Here is a 16,580-nt window from a genome sequence, read left to right as displayed (position 1 = left end):
TGCAACCAGGACCCAGCACAGTCAAATAAATAAATGAAATTTTTTTTAAAAAGTTGTATCATGATACTGTTTATAATGACTGCTGAGGTTTTTTGGCAACTCCCTAAGATTTTGTGGCCTAAGAGGGTGCCTTGTTCACCTCACCCTTGTCCCAGCCCTGGGCTGTGACCTCCCTTGGCCTCGCCCGTGTCCCCTACGCCTAAGCACGGCACACAGAAGCAGCTCAACGAGCATAAACTAAGTGGATGGTGTTAATTCATGAAAATATATTTTACAGACCCAACAGGGGGGCATCCCTGGAGCACAGTGGTTAAGAATCCACCTGCCAATGCAGGGGACACGGGTTCGATCCCTGGTCCAGGAAGACTCCACATGCCATGGAGCAATTAAGCCCGTGCACCACAACTACTGAGCCTTCTCTCTAGAGCCTGCGAGCCACAACTATGGAGCCTGTGTGCACAACTACTGAAGCCCACGCGCCTAGAGTCCGTGCTCTGCAACAAGAGAAACCACGGCAATGAGAAGCCCATACACCGCAGCAAAGGGTAGCCCCTGCTTTCCACAACTACCCGTGTGTAGCAACGAAGACCCAATGCAGCCAATAAATAAAAATAAATAAATAAATTTATATATATATATAAAGACCCAATAGGGTCTTGGCAGCATTACAGTATCAAGGAGAAACTGAAAGCTACCTAAATGTTCAGCAGTAGGGGATTGGTAAGGGGACCATGAAAGACTCTGTCAAGTCACATGACAGTTTGGGATGTGAAAACAGCTGGCAGCATCCAGTCCCTTTCCAGGGACCCAGAGTCCCCCCAGGTCTCGGCTTGGGGACCAGAGCCTTCTCTGGGTGAGGAAGGGGTAGTGGGGAGGAGAACAGGGTGCTAACCTGAGCTGTAGAGGTTCAGGGTGACGTTGGGGGATTTCTCCGTCCGGTTGGCCACCCGGGATTCTACCCAGAGAGTGACAGTGTGGAGCACGGCTATGCCATCCTGGTCGGAGAACTGCAGCTTGGTGGCCGAGCCTGTGGCAAAGTAGCAACAGCGCCCAGGCTTGAGGCTGTGGGAAAGAGGATGTTGGTGCTGAGTCTGGGGTCCTAGTGGACCCCAGAGTGTCTCAGGGGCCAAGGCAGATGATGTGCATCACATCCCAGCATCTTTTTCTGCCCCCTTTACTCCCTCTCCCCAGCCTGGGGGTTTCCTGGGGATCAGCCTAAGACTACGGGAATTGGAGGACTCCAGAATCTCCTAACATGGGCTGCCACAGAGGAAAAGAAGAAATAAATGGATGGATGGATGAATAAGTGACGGGGTGAGGATGCAGGAAGGACCAGAGGGATCCTAACTGCCGCCCAAACTGGACACCCACCCACTCTGACCTCTCACAACACAGATCCCCAACCCTCCCTTCTGACATGAGAAACTGAGGCCCAGGGAGGGCCCTGCCGTGGTCATACATCTGAGAGTAGAGGCAGGGGGTCAGGAGCAAGGACAGGGTCCTCACCAGCATCTCAGGAAGTGGCTGACCCCGGCTGCGGGGCCCTCATACTCCCAGGAACATTCATAACCAGCGCTACTGAATATCCGGTAGCAGTTCAGGTCCCGGGGCCCCGAAGCTGAGCCTGGAGGTTTGAGAAGAGACTAGAGTGGGGGGGGGAGTCCCCAAACTGACACACCCCAGGGAGGAATCTTTGTGACACTTATGTAATCCGGTGTCGCCTCAGCCTATACACACTGTGGCTTCCAGCACCTTCCTGCGCCCTTCCTGCCTGTCTCCTGCCATCTTCCCTGCACCTCCTGCTCCAGCCACTTCAGCCTCCTCACTAGTCCTCAAACAAACCAGGCTTACTCCTGCCTCAGGGCCTTTGCATGTGCTGTGCCCTCTGCCTGAAATGCTCCTCCCCCAGATCTTGGCATTCCAATTTCTCCTTCAGTGTCACCTCCTCAAACACTAGGCCATTTGAAGCAGTCCCCTCCCTCTCCATCCTCCACCCTGCTCTGTTTCTTTTCATAGCAGGTCATTGTATGCAAGATACACATTTGTGAGCCTCTTGTCCACCTCCTGCCCTAGGCCGTGACCTCAAGAGGACAGCTGGGCTCGCAGCTGATTCCTTCATGTCTAGAATTGCATCTGCACATAGTAAGTGCTTGGTAAATATTTCCTGAACAAAAGAATAGATGAAACAGCTGCTTGGCCCCGCATGCTGACAGTCGAGACAGACACAGATACCAGTCCTGCGACCCTGTTAGGGAGCAGATGAGGCTTACGGAAGTGGATGACTGCTCCAGGACACCTGAGTTTGGTGAGGACAGGCCATCAGGCAGTTGGGGTGGGGCTCCCAAGACCCCAGTCTTTGGCTGGATAGGAGGAAGCTCAGGGAAGGGCTGCTAGGGATGGGTCAGTCAGAGCTCAGCACAACCCCTCCCTCCCACAATGGGGAACTGCCCCAGACCTGAGTCTGCATCTGGATATGGTGGGTCCTGAAAACAGCACCCACTGGTACCGCAGGCTTCAGCTGCAAAGGCAATGGAAAGATAATGACAGTCTCAGCTTTTCACTTCAGGAGGAGAGGGGCTTGCCAGTGACCATCCATGCATCTGCCCACTTTCCCATCTATGGACCCACCTACCCATCCACCCATCTTTCTATCCATCCATCCACCCATCCATCCATCTTTCTATCCATCCATCCACCCATCCACCCATCCACTCATCCATCCACCCATCCACCCATCCACTCATCAATCCAACCATCCATCCATCTACCTATCTGTTCATCTATCCATCCATTCATCCATCCACTCATCCCATCCATCCACCCACCCATCCACTCATCTATCCATCCATCCTCCCACCCACTCATCCATCCATCCATCCATTCATCCACCCATCCATCCATCCATCCACCCACCCACCCTCCCATCCACCTCTTGGGATGCTCCTCTAAAGCAATCCAGGGTCCCTTGTCCCTCTCCCTTTTGCTGTCTCCAGCTCTGCCTGACCCCCATAAGCCTTGAAACCCTGCTGATCTCCAGTTTACATAGAGGGAAACTGAAGCACAAAGAAGTTGCCCGAAGCCATGCAACAGCAGAGCTGGGATAAGAGTCCAAACTCTCATCCGCAGGGAGCTGGGCCCATTCCCATTCAATTCCATAAGAGGGAGAGAGAGTGTATATTATATACACTAGATATATATCTATTATATATATACACAGTCTTTATGCCTTCCTTAGCTATTTCTCATTGAACTCTGGGATGTGGGAAAGATTCAGAGCTTCAGCCCACTCCACAGAAGACAAAATCAAGACTGGAGGAGAGATACCCAAGTCTAACATCAAAATCTATGATTACTGATCTCGCATTTGACAGAGGGAAAGACTGAGGCACGGAAACAACCCCGGAACCCGGGTTCACAGCCCTCCACATATACACACACAGCCCCTCCCCAGCGAGAGGAGCGGCGGCACCAGAGTAGGGGACTCACCGCCCTGCCTGGGGAGCAGAAGGAGAAGGAGGGGGACCAGCCTGGCCACCCGTTGCCCCATCCAGTCCTTGAAGAGGACGAGATCCATGCTGCCAGCGAGGCCCCAGCTACCCGCTCCTCACCCAGGAACACGTTGAGGTCGAGCAAGAAAGACCAAAAAGAAAAAAAAAAAAAAAAAAAGTTAGGTGTCATGGCCCCTCCCAGGACAAGTCAAAGTGAAAGAGAAAGCCAGGAAGTCAGTTTGGGGGTGGTAGCCTTATCCAGGCCACAAACCCACCCGAGTCCTGGACCCTGAGACCTGGGTCTGAGGGTCTTCTCTGCTGGCCCCAGACTGAAGCTGGATGCTGGGTGAGAGTCCCATAGGTGGCCTGGAGCTCTGTGCCCTTGGCCAGGTCTTCAGCCCTGTCTGGTCCACTTCTGAGACTTAGGAGCTCAATGGGAGGCCAGGATCTTCGGACGTCGGAGTCCACTCTCCCAACAAATTGTTATGGCGTGCTCACAGTAGGCTGGGCCCTCCAAAAACGTCCACTTCCCCATTTCCCAAACTGCAGCCTCAGGGCACCCTGGGTCCCAGGTCTGCAAGAGGCTCCTCGCTTCCTTTAGACTCAGCTTAGTCTTTTCTCTGTGTTTGTTTCTCCATCAGAGGTGGGGAGGTGGTGGCGGGGGGCGGGGGTGGGGGGGTGTGTGCGGGGGTGGGTCTCAGTTTCTGACTCTCTCTCCCCACTGTCCACAAAGGTCCAAAATGTCCACAGAGAAGAGCTGATTCATGCTACAAAGTGGGTGAACCCCCAAAACAACATGTGGAGTGAAAAAAGTCGGACACAGCAGCCCACACGTTATATGATTCTATGTATAAGAAATGTCCGGAACAGGCAAATCCACAGAGACACAGGGTAGATAAGCGGTTGCCAGGGGCTGGGGGAGGGGGTGACTGCTCATGGGCGTGGGGTTCCCTTTTGGGGTGCTGGAAATGTCACGGAGCTAGATAGAGGTGATCGTTGCCTGCTATAGTGAATAGCCTAAATGCCACTGAATTGTATATATTAAAATGGTTAATTTTATGTTATGTGATTTTCACCTAACAAAAATGTTTTCGGAACCCAGGTGGACGAAGAACAGGGTAAGGGTCTCGGCTGGGGGAAAGCATCTGGGGAAACTGAGGCCCAGGGGAACAGGAAGGAAGCCCTTTGTCTCAGAGCCGGTCCTGAGGGGCTGTGGGACCAGCCAGGGTCAGGCACCCGGCAGGCTATGACGTCAGAGCCATCGGAACAAAGCGGCAGTGTTCCAGGCCTGGCACAGTGGGGACGGGGACCCTGTGACCCTGCACAGAGAAGCCTTCACCAGCAGCAGGGCCCAGGCCAGGCCAGGGGGCGGAGTAGGTTTGAGGGCTGGAGGAGGGGCAGAGACAGAGACAGACAGAGACATAAATGGAGAGAAACGTAAAGATGAAAGAGACCACTTGAGATAGGGGCAAACCCATGGCTCCCCTCTCAGTGATCCTGAGACCCCTGACTCAGGTGCCCCATTTCGCAGATGGAGAAACTGAGTCCAGAGACACGCAGACCACTCAGGGCCCCAGCTGGAGGTGAAGAGATGGACGCAAATCCTGCCCCGCCCCACCCCGCCCCGCCCTGCCCTGCCCCACAGTGGGGCTGAGCTTTGCATCTTCCAGAGTAAGGCCCAGGTCCCAGGACTATCCCCTACCTCCCACCCCCTTGAAAGTCGGGCCTCCCAGGCCTCAGCTTCCCCATCTGCAAATGGGCTAGAGTGTGGATAAAAGAGCGTTGCTGCCCACCAGACAACCCATATGATGTGTAATTTTGGGGGTCCGCGGTGGCCTCTTCTCTTGTCACACTTCTTGCCCATCTCTCCAAAGTTAGAGCAGCCACTGGAAACATATCAAGGGGGGTGGGGCAGAGCTGGACACAGATGCCCCCAACTCCTTGGGGTCAGGGGCTGGGTGCAGGGAGGTGCAGAGGTTAAGCGGGCCCTGAGGGGGACCAGGGAGGGCTGCCCAGAGAAGGGACATCTTGAACTGGCTTTGTAGAATTAAAGGGCATTCCTGGCAGAGGTCACAGCAGAGGCAAAAGTTCAGGGGACATGCTTTGGGGAATACCAAGAGGATCGTGGCGGGTCTGGGGCTCCATGTGAGAGATGAAGATGGTAGGATGGACCAGGGCCTTGAGTGCTGGACTGAACGGCTGGGCTTTTTCCCAAGAGCTTTTTCCCAAGGAGCTATGGCAGGCGTGTGAGCAGGATTCCAGCCACACGTGAGGTATTGTTTCTACCCTTATTGAGGTCACAGTTGGAGGCTCACCTTGAGGTTCACCACAGCCCACCTGCTGCGTGCCAAAACTTTGTACACCCATCTCTCTTGGCCTGCCTGCCGCCTACTCCAGGAAGTCCTCCCAGCTGCCCCAGAAGCAGAGCTGGGGTATGTACCCAAGACTTTTCCACTTTCAGATGCCCCACAAACTGGGGGGCAGGGTAGGCAGGAAGGATAAGGTCATAGGCCCCCCTCCCCAGGAAATGGTAACAGGAGGAACCACAGAACTTCCCCACCCCCTCAGCTTCCGCCTTCTGTGGGGAGAATGGGTAGTGACCTTCAGCCAGAGAAAGGCTGAGCTTCCCTCCATGTGGTCAAGAGACCTGATGCCCCTGAGGGGCATCTAAGGAGGATCTTGAAGGATGAGTAGGAGTTGGCAAGGAGAAAATCCATCCGTTCATTTAACAAACATTTATTAATAAGAACATTTTTCACCAATAAGAACATTTTTCATTCACTCAACCAGGACTTTCTGGTGCCTCCAGAGGATCAGCTGAGGATGTTTTAAAGAATACATAGCGGTGATCATTTTGTAAGGTATAGATACATCGAATCAATATACTGTGCACCTGGAACTCACATAATGTTATAGGTCAATTATAATTCAATTCTTAAAAAAAGAATACAGGGACTTCCCTGGTGGTCCAGTGGTAAAGAATCTACCCTGCAATGCAGGGGATGTGGGTTTGATCCCTGATTGGGGAACTAAGATCCCACATGCTGTGGGGCAACTAAGCCCGTGTGCCACAGCTACTGAGCCCATACACCTCAACTAGAGAGCCCGTGTGCCACAACTAGAGAGAAACCCATGCACTGTAGCAAAAGATGCTGTGTGCTGCAACTAAGACCAGACACAGCCAAAAATAATAAACAAATAAATAAATAAATAAAATTAAAAAAAAAAAAAAAAAGAATACATGGGGACTTCTCTGGCAGTCCAGCAGTTAAAACTCTGCGCTTCCACTGCAGGGTGCACAGGTTTGATCCCTGGTCAGGGAACTAAGATCCTGCATGCTGGGCAGTGTGAGCCACCCCCCAGAAAAAGAATACATAGGTTACCAAGAAAAGAGCTCATTCATTCCCTCCCTGATTACATTCCCTGATGCCCTTCATGGAGATATTTGAGGAGGGTTTTGATGGATGTGTAGAAGTTTGCAAGAAAAAAAATCTATTCATTCATTCAATAAATGTTCCCTGATGCTTCTCGAAGAGGATCTGAAGTGGATTTTGAAGGATAGGTGCCGAGACCAGCTCGGCGACTCGAGGTGAGTGACGGGTCAGTTCCAATTAAATGCTTACTTCGAGTTCTTCCCTTCAGAACCAACTGAGTTAATAATTCTAAATAAGGTGACAAGGATTTTACCATAGTATTTGCTAAAAACAACCATTCCACAATTCCTTCATTTTGCATTAATATCCCCGTAGGTGAATGAGGAGAAGGTAATATAATTAATTGCAATGGCTGATTAACAGTTACTCTCTGTAATTGAGAAGAATGAATTTTATTTTCTACAAGTTTTAGTTCCTCTAAAGCAGCTGATGTTAAAGTTCTTGGACTATTTAATTTTGAATCTCCTTTTAACAAAGCAAATAGGTTAGACAATGCATAGGTGGGGATCCCTATGCATGGGCGAAGCCAATTAATATCTCCTAGGAGTTTTTGCAAATCATTAAGAGTTTGGATTTGATCTGACCTCAGTTCTACCTTTTGTGGTCTAATAGTTGTTCTATCAACTATTGTACCCAAATATTGATACGGGCTATGCATCTGTACTTTTTCTGGAGCTATTTTAAGTCCTGCTCTATCAAGGCAAAGCTGCATGCTAATATACGCAGAAGTAAGTAAATCTTGATTAGGAGCAGCACACAAGATATCATCCATGTAATAGATAAGATAACAATTAGGAAATTCTAATCGTACTGGTTCAAGGGCTTTAGCAACAAAATTCTGGCAAATAGTAGGGCTATTCAACATGCCTTGAGGTAACACCTTCCATTGAAACCTTTTTCGAGGTTCTTTATTATTTAGTGCAGGCACAGAAAAAGCAAATTTTTCTTTATCTTTGGGATGTAATGGAATGGTGAAAAAGCAGTCTTTCAGATCAATAACTATTAAAGGCCAATCAGCAGGGATCATATTAGGTGATGGGAGGCCTGGTTGTAAGGCCCCCATTGGTTGTATAACTGCATTGACTGCTCTGAGATCTGTTAATAAACGCCATTTACCAGTTTTTTTCTTTATTGGAAATACTGGAGAGTTCCATGGGCTAAAAGATTCTTCAATATGTCCTTTTTCTAACTGTTCAGTTACTAATTCTGTTAGAGGTTCTAACTTTTCTATGGTTAAAGGCCACTGCTCAACCCATACAGGTGTATCAGTTTTCCAGGTCAATGGAATTGGTGCTGGGGGAAGCAGTAAGCTTTTACGAACAGTGGCCACTAGTGAAAAGATTGATATCCAAGACCTTCTCTATTTGCATTACCTTCAGCTGGAATGGGAAATAGTTTCCCTTCATGATATTTACCAAGACCTAACCCTGGCTGATATCCTTGATTTATTAGCATTTCTTGACTTTGCATACTATAAGTATCTATCGTTGGAATGTGGATTTCAGCCTTCCATTGTTGCAATAAATCCTTTCCCCATAAATTAATTGGAAGGTCTGCTATATAGGGTTGTAAGTGGGCTGGCTGCCCATCTGGGCCAATGCAAGGCAATATTTTAGCACTTTGCTGCAAGCCATGAGCTCTACCTAAACCTACCACTGTAATGTCTGCAGGACAAGTAGGCCAGCGAGAAGGCCAATGATTACTGCTTATAATTGAAACATCAGCACCTGTGTCTATTAATCCTCTAAAAGCTTTTCCATTTATAGTTACTGAGCATGTTGGGCGTGTTTCTAAAATTTTTTCAGAGAGGAAAACTCCGGCCTCTCCTGTGCTTCCAAAGCGTTTCATTCTCCTTACTTTTGTACTATTGCCAGTCTTATAATATGGCAGAATAAGCAACTGTGCTATTCTATCACCTGGATGGGCTTTCCATGGAACCGAAGTTGATATCATCACTTTAATTTCTCCAGCATAATCATTATCAATTACTCCAGTATGAATTCTAATTCCTTTTGATGTTAAACCAGACCTTCCTAGTATTAAGCCAACGGTTTCTTTTGGCAAAGGTCCAGTAATTCCTGTCCTGACCAATGTTGGAGTTTCTCCAGGCAGTATAATAATAGATTCTGCACAAGGAAGGTCTAAGGCTGCGCTGCCTGCTGTGGCTGGTGATAATTCCATGGCACTGCGGAGTATTGGGCCACTTCTGTCTGTTTCTAGATCTGATAGGCTCCCTTTGGTTGCGGGGCTAGGAGTGAGCCCCGTTGATAGTTTCCCGACAAAGGGGTTCCATCCTTATGGAAGTTAGATTTACACTGGCTTGACCAGTGAAATCCTTTTCCACATCTTGGACAAAGTCCAGGCTGTTTTTGCCCTTTGATTACATTATCTTGAAAATTAACAGCCCTTCTATCCACTCTCTTCCTACATTGTTTCTTTGTATGTCCTTGTTTACCACAGTTAAAGCATTTCCCTGGAAATTTGTTATTTATTTTCAGTCCAGCCATAGCTTGTGCCATCATTGTTGCTTTAAAGCTCTCATTTCCCGCTTCCTGACACACTCTAATATAATCATTTAATGTTCCCTTTCCTTTCATAGGTCCAATGGCCTTCTTACAATCTGTATTCGCATTTTCAAAGGCCAATAATTGCAAAATAGTATCAGCAGCCTCAGCATTAGTGATCTGCCGCTTGATAGTCTCCCGTAATCTGGCAATAAATTCAGTATAGGGCTCTTTTGCCCCCTGCATGATCTTTTGAAAAGAGACAGGAGCTTGCCCTTTAGCTTCTATTTTCTCCCAGGCTCTTAAGCAACAACGTCTCACCTGTTCTATGGCCTGATCTTCCATCAGAATTTGATCTTGAGCTCTGCCCCAATTTCCACTACCTATCAATTGATCCAAGGAGATAGGAATCTGCTTTGCTCGATTATGGTTTGCCATAGTTTCAGCATGATCACACCACCAGGTTTTGAATTGTAAAAATTCTCCCGGGGCTAGTACTGCACGAGCCAACGTTGCCCAATCAGCTGGAATCAAACGAGAGCCTTCGGCTACTCCCTGTATGATACCTATGGTGAATGGAGAATTTACTCCATAATTTTGTACTGCTTGTTTTAATTCTTTCAATATTTTGAAGGGTATTGGCTCATGTACTGCCTCATAAATTCCATTGGGATTATTAGGATCCACTCCAGGTGCTACCCTTTCATGGACAGTCACTGGAAATGCCATTTGCATAGCTTCCAGATCTCCCTCTTGTCTAGCCTGCAAAATGCCCTTCTGTAAGGATGATAAAACTGAGTGTCCTATAGACACAGGAAAGGCATAAGCTCCCCCAGGCGGCATTAAAGAGGGTGGAGGAGGGGGCAGTACAGGAAGTTTGCCCTCCTCCACAACTGAGGGAGCCGAGGGTCTTAATCCCTCAGCCATTTGTATTCCCTTTTGTTTTTCAGTTTCGTTTGGCACCGCACATGCCCATTGGTCCTCTGACGGACGGGCTTCTTCATCAAAGCTATCATTTGAGCCTTTAGGAGCCCATAGAGGCTCTAATAGAGGCTCTAATACTGACTTAATCAGAGACCACATTTGACCAAACAGAACCTGGTACGGGAGTCCCTTTAGAATGCAGTTTTTTAAGTTCGTTCCCAGCCTTATCCCTAAGTACCTAAACCCAGTGTTAGCCTAAAGAAGGAAACCACATACAATATTCTCTCAATTATTTACAGAATTTCTAACAATCGACCTTCACTTGCTTTTTACAAGACCTTCACTTGCTTTTTACTCCACCTGCCCTTAGGAGCTGCCGTAACAGGCATACATCTGGTCGATATTAATCTGAACTTTCTTTATTTCCCACATTTTACCCCGAACACAGACTACCCAAGAGATTTACTTACTGGCAGGATTTTCTCAGAGGCCTCTTACTCTCCTCTTGGGGGCTTCACGGCACTTCCCAATTCTTTACTTTTATCAATTTCACTTTCCGTGAACCTTCGTCACTCAAGCCTTTCGAGCCCCACGTTGGGCGCCACTTGCCGAGACCAGCTCAGCGACTCGAGGTGAGTGACGGGTGCCGCAAGCTTGAAGAAGACACAGACACAGACTGAAGAGAAAAGTGGGACCGGGGGGCTCAAGACCTCTCGGATCAAGAGCCCTGCTGACTCATCCCAGGTTGCTTTTATTGAGTTCGTGGGCTAACATTCTCAGGTTACACTCATAAACAATCAAAGGCCTCACGTGACTGAGGCAATTATCTTTGTTTACTTCCTGGGTCCGAGTTGAGCAGGTGTGGATTTGAGCTGGGGGTGGAGAGCAAAACAGCCCTGGGGGCAGGAGACCTCTCTCAGATATTAGGGGGTCTGTGCCCCACCCCTGTTGGCCCCTCTGCGACTGTGCCTGTCTTAGGTTGGTCCTCCCTTGAGGAATCTCACCCGTCTCTGGCTAACCAGTCATCCTCTAGGGCCAAACAGGGTGATATAAGGAAGGCTCTATGCACCACCCCTGTTGGCCCCTCTGCGGCTGTGCCTGTCTTAGGTTGTTCCTCCTCTGAGGAATCTTACCCGTCTTTGGCTAACCAGCCATCCCTCAGGACCAAACAGGGTGATATTAGTCTCCACGCCCCGCACCCTCAGCTCCTCCACTGCTCAAGCAGGACATTCTGAATCCCATCGCTCGGCCCACATACTTCAACATTTTCAATGTTTCAAAAAGGTTCCAGAATGTCTTCCCATAGATAGGTACTCACCATGGAAAAATTGCATTCAGTCAGTCAGTAAATAAATGCTCCATGTTGCCATTGAAGAGGTCATTTGGGAAGGAGTTCTGGGAAGGAGATCTCCAGATAGATCATGGGTATTTGAGACCTCTCTGGTGGCTTCCCCTCCAGCAGCTCCCCAGCTGTCCAGCCCGAGCACCTCTGGTACAGGGAACCTCTCGTTCTTCAGGTTTCCAGCCAAAGTGCCAGGGAATACTCTGATTGGCTGAGCTTGAGTCACATCTCCATCTTGACCAATCACACTGGCTGAGATGGATGAAAGACTCTGGGTCACATGTCCACCCTAGCCTGGATTACAGTAGAACTTTTAGTCAGAACCAGCCAGAGACAGAAAGTTGGCCATTGTAGGGCATGAGCTTACCATCACCTGGGGTATGCAAACTCCAGCTGAAGTCCACTTAGTGTAGGGTTGTCAGATAAAACACACGATGCCCAGTTCAATTAGAATTTTAGATAAATAACACATAGCTTTTTAACATATCTATGTCCCAATTATTGCACAGGATATATACTGAAAAAGTATTCATTGCTTATCTGAAATTAAATTTAACCAGGTGTCTGTATTAGTTTGGTAGCGCTGCCATAACAAAGTATCATAGACTGGGTGATTTCAACAATAGAAATTCACTTCCTTACAGTTCTGAGGGCTAGAAGTCCAAGATCAAGGTGTCGGCAGGTTTGATTTCTTCCAGGGTCTCTCTCCACAGCTTGAAGATGGCATCTTTTCCCTGTGTCTTCGCATGGTATTCCCTTGTACATGTTTCTACACTAGTCTCCTCTTACAAAGACACTAGTCATATTGGATTTGGATCCACCCACATGGCCTCATTTTCTTTAATTACTTCTTTAAAGGCCTTATCTCCAAATACAATCACATTCCGAGATACTGAGGGTGAGGATTTCAACTTATGAATTTTGGGAAAACACAGTTCAACCCATAACAGTGGCTGCTTTGGAAAACAGTCTGGTAGTTTTTGAAAATATTTAAACATAGTTACCATAGGACCCAGGAATTCCACTCTTAGGTGTATACCCAAGAGAATTGAAAGCACATGTCCACACAATAACTTGTACATGAATGTTCACAGCAGCACTCTTCACAATAGCCAAAAAGTGGAAAAACTCAAATGTCCATTAATGGATGAATGAGTAAACAAAACGTGTCTATCCATGCAATGAAATATTATTCAGCCATAAAAAGGAATGAAGTAGTGGCATTTGCTGCAACGTGAATGAATCCTGAAAACATCATGCTGAGTGAAAGAAGCCAGACACAAAAGGCCACATGTTGTGTGATTTCACTTATGTGAAACGTCCAGAACAGGCAAATCCGCAGAGACAGAAAGCAGATTGGTGTTGATCAGGGACTGGGGGAGGGAGAATGGGGAGTGACTGCTCACTGCTATAGGGTTTCTTTTGGGGGGTGATGAAACTGTTCTGGAATTAGCGGTGATGATTGCACAACTCTGTGAATAGGTTTAAAAACCACAGAACTGCACACTTTAAAAAGGTGAATTTTATGGTAGGTGAATTACATGTCAATTTCCAAACGTGTGAGAAAAACAAATTTTGCTTTGGAGTCCTGTATTTTTATGTGTTTAATCTGGCCACCATAACTCAGTGGGATCCTACAGTACCTCACAGGTGATTAGCCAGAGACCTTAGCTAGGGTCCCTTCCGATCCAAGAACATACTCTAATGTCCAGGTTGAACAGTCAAGTAACCAAGGAAACCTGCAGCTACAGAGACAGTGGGAGTCCCAGTGAAAGAGAAAATGTGGGTGCCATCTTGGGACTTTGGGCTTTTCTCAGTCTTCCTTTCCCTTCCTCAAAGTCAGGCTGAACAATTATCATCAGATACCTGTGAAAGGAGGTCCTCATGAGGCACTTAGTTGGGTGCCCAGTTGGCACTCAGCAAAGGCAGCCATCCTCAGAAAAGAAACTGGTAACTACAGCGGCTGCCTCTTCCCTATTCTTGTAAATAAAGTTTTATTGGGACAAGGGCCAGGATTGGCGTGAAGCAAGCAGGCAGGGTCGTGCAAGGGCAGAGTCCGACCCTGTCTTTATTTTAAAATGCTGACGTCTAGTTCATCATGCCTTTTTGCATTAGTTTTGATTCTTTCAACTATTGTATTAAAATGTTGTGTATCTTCATCACGGATTTTTTGTGTGTGGGACCTTCTTAAAATTTGCACGGAAGTGAGTGCCCCACTCATCTCACCTTTGTTGTGTGCCTGGGCACATGGGTGAACTTCTCTGAGCCTCAGTTTCCTCATTTGCAAACTGGGGATAACTCTCCCTTCTTAGGAAGATTCACTGAAAAATGTTTACTTCTAGGCTCTAGGGGTGGGGCGGGGCCTGCAAGGGCGGGGCAGGCTCGCCCGAAGGGGGCGGGCCTTTGGAGACCAGCTCGCGGAGGGGGCGGGGTCAGACCTCGTCAGCTGACCGGGTTGGCCAATGGCGCGGTGTGGCGGGGCCTGGCCGGCTGAGGCGGGGCCGGGAGCGAGCGGGCAGTGCGGACTAGCGGGCGATGGATGAGCCGAGCCTCCTGCGGCGCCGTGGGCTCCAGGTGAGGCCCCTGCGCGGGCGGGCAGAGGGCGCTGGCGGAGTGAACCTGCCTGGGTGCCGGGGTCCGGGCTTTCGGACCAGGGGAAACTGAGGCGGAGGGAGGGGCGTGCTCCGGAGGCTCCCACTTGTCCACCGGCATCTCGAAGTGCTTTTCGCCCGATGGGAAGAGGATATGTCCATGTGACATATAGAGAAACTGAGGGTCCGTAGGCGAAAGGGGCTGAAGGTTTCGCCCTCTCCACCAGCAGCTCTAATAATATGAGCGACGACAGCCTTTGAGCGCTCACTATATATTCATCTCGTTGTGTTAATCCTTTTACTAGTGTTATGTTGATATTAATTAATGTGTGTTAATTAATGCCTCATGCCTTCGCAGCGCCATCGCACCCCTGCCTCAGCTCACCCCTAAGGCAAGCTGGGGAGGTTGGGGCTGTCAGTCCGCCCTTTCGTTAGATAAGGAAACTGAGGCTGGAGTCTAGGAAAGTTACAAACCTGAGGTCACACAGCAGGGATTCAGTCCAGCGCCCTTAACCAGCTCTTAGGTGCACAAGCCACTGCCAGCTGGCTGTGTGGCCTTGGGCGGGGGGAAGGGGGAGGCTGGGGCGGTGGGAGGCACTCTTGTGTCTCCGGGCCTCAGTTTCCCCATCTGTCCAATGGAATTTAGACAATCTAGCCGTTTCCCTCTGGGGCTTAGGCCACACTGCTAAGAAGCCACCAGTTGCAAGTGGTGGCATCATTTACCCAACAAATATTTATTGAGTGCCTGCTGTATTCCCCCTCTCCCCACTCCCGGAGTGGCGGTGGCTGGGGGTGGGGTGGGGGGGGTCACCCCTGGAACCGCCCTCCTCGATCCCCCAGCCTATTGGCGGAGACGAATGCCTAAGCAGCAGTGACCCCGGAGGGGTTCGCTGGGATAGGGCACGCTCAGGCACCCCTGGAGAAGGCGACTGAACCGAGGGGTGCTGGGTGGCCTTGGGACAGAGGAAGCAGCCACTGGTGACAGGGCAGGGAGTAGGTGTTTGGGGAAATGAATGAGGCTGAGAGAAGCTAGAAGGGACGGGGATGGGGAGGTGGGCACTGAGGCTGAAGAGCGAGGGGAAAGGCAGGCCTTGAACCGGGGCTGCGGGACTGCAAACTTGTCCGAAGGTGAAGGGGGAGCCACATGTGTTTGGGTTGGGGGTCAGGGAGCTGCAAGGCAGAGACCGCGAGGACATGCGGGGGTGGAGGGGGGAGAAGGGGAGGGGCCGTTGCCAGAGGCAGGAGTGGGGGGGCCTGGGCATAGAGGAGGGGGTGCGGCAGGACTGGGGAGCAGTGGGGTGTTGTGGGGAAACAGGCCACGCCTGGAGCCCCAGATAGATCTGAGTCCCGCCTGCAGCCTCTTAAAATAGAGGAACCGCCTTCGGGGAGGCGAATGGGGGTGCAGCTGACGTCAGAAACAGGGGGGCCTCTTGCATGGGGAAGAGGCACCCATTTCCTGATGACGAGTCCCAGGTTACAAACGGGGAGACTGAGGCTCATAGAATCATAGCCTCTGTCCAGGTAGTCACAGTGTGTAAGGTGACAGGATTTGAACCCAGGCAGGTCTGGCTCTCCCTCCAGACCAAACCCACACTGGCAGGCCTCCGTCCAAGGAGGCGGAGGGGCGAGTAGGGTTTGCCCAGTCGAGTGAGGGCATTCTGGGCAGGGGGAACAGCACATGCAAATGCCCAGAGGCATGCAACCATATGTGTTTATGGGGAAACCAGAAGCCATTTCTTACCCCTAGAACTGCGCATGTGAGATGGGACCATCTGCTTCCAGGGCTTCCAGCACCGATTTTGAAGAGGTTAGACTTTCTCCTTAGGGTGATTGGGAGCTATGGCAGGTGCTGGAGCAGGGGAGGACATGTCAGATTTGAGGACCTTGAAAGACTCCTCTGGAGCAGGTTAGGGACAAAAGGGGGGCCAGAAACCAGGAAGGCATCTCGAGTAAAGGACCAAGTAGGAGACACAAGGAAAATAATTTTGTAAATAACAGTAGAAGTGGAAATAACTGCTCACATTAAGGGGAACCTACAAATGCTAAGCACTGTGTATGCATTTAATTTTCCAACAGCCCAAGAGAGTATTAGCCTCATTTTTCAGAGGGGGAAACTGAGGCTCAGAGAGGGAAAGTAACAGCCAGGAGTCAGAGAGTTGGAATTCTAACTGGTCTGCTGGTCTGGCACTTGAGGGTGCAAAGATGTTGAGGGCCTCAGTTTGGAGCATCAGTGACACACACCTTTAACTGGAGCCCAGAGCGCCCCCAGCCAATCAGGTGGCAGCCTGCTGGTCAGA

The 16,580-nt window shown here is 49.5% G+C and overlaps 1 protein-coding gene across 7 annotated transcripts in view; it reads right to left on the bottom strand.

Annotated features, from left to right (window-relative positions):
• The window catches only part of IL12RB1 (interleukin 12 receptor subunit beta 1), a 29,451-nt gene extending 17,464 nt beyond the window's left edge, over window positions 1-11,987 (bottom strand). For 5 of the 7 annotated variants that reach the window (XR_009049280.1, XR_009049281.1, XM_057710213.1 and 2 more), the window contains exons 1-5: window positions 11,669-11,987; window positions 3,487-3,603; window positions 2,456-2,518; window positions 1,507-1,624; window positions 893-1,062 (exon numbers count right to left, since the gene is read on the bottom strand). Coding sequence is in view for 4 of the 7 variants with exons in the window: in XM_057710213.1 (XP_057566196.1) it covers window positions 893-1,062; window positions 1,507-1,624; window positions 2,456-2,518; window positions 3,487-3,603; window positions 11,669-11,684 (484 nt within the window). In the remaining 3 variants the exon portion in view is untranslated. Of the gene's footprint in view, window positions 1-892; window positions 1,063-1,506; window positions 1,625-2,455; window positions 2,519-3,486; window positions 3,604-10,820; window positions 11,004-11,668 lie in introns of all 7 variants that reach the window. The other 2 variants (XM_057710214.1, XM_057710217.1) reach the window with 2 other exon arrangements.
• Between the last annotated feature and the right edge of the window lie 4,593 nt (window positions 11,988-16,580).

The sequence above is a fragment of the Hippopotamus amphibius genome, chromosome 15 (assembly GCF_030028045.1).
Source record: "Hippopotamus amphibius kiboko isolate mHipAmp2 chromosome 15, mHipAmp2.hap2, whole genome shotgun sequence".
Lineage (NCBI taxonomy): Eukaryota > Metazoa > Chordata > Mammalia > Artiodactyla > Hippopotamidae > Hippopotamus > Hippopotamus amphibius.
The sequence above is the reverse complement of the archived record's forward strand: the minus strand, read 5'-3'. Positions and strand labels throughout refer to the sequence as shown.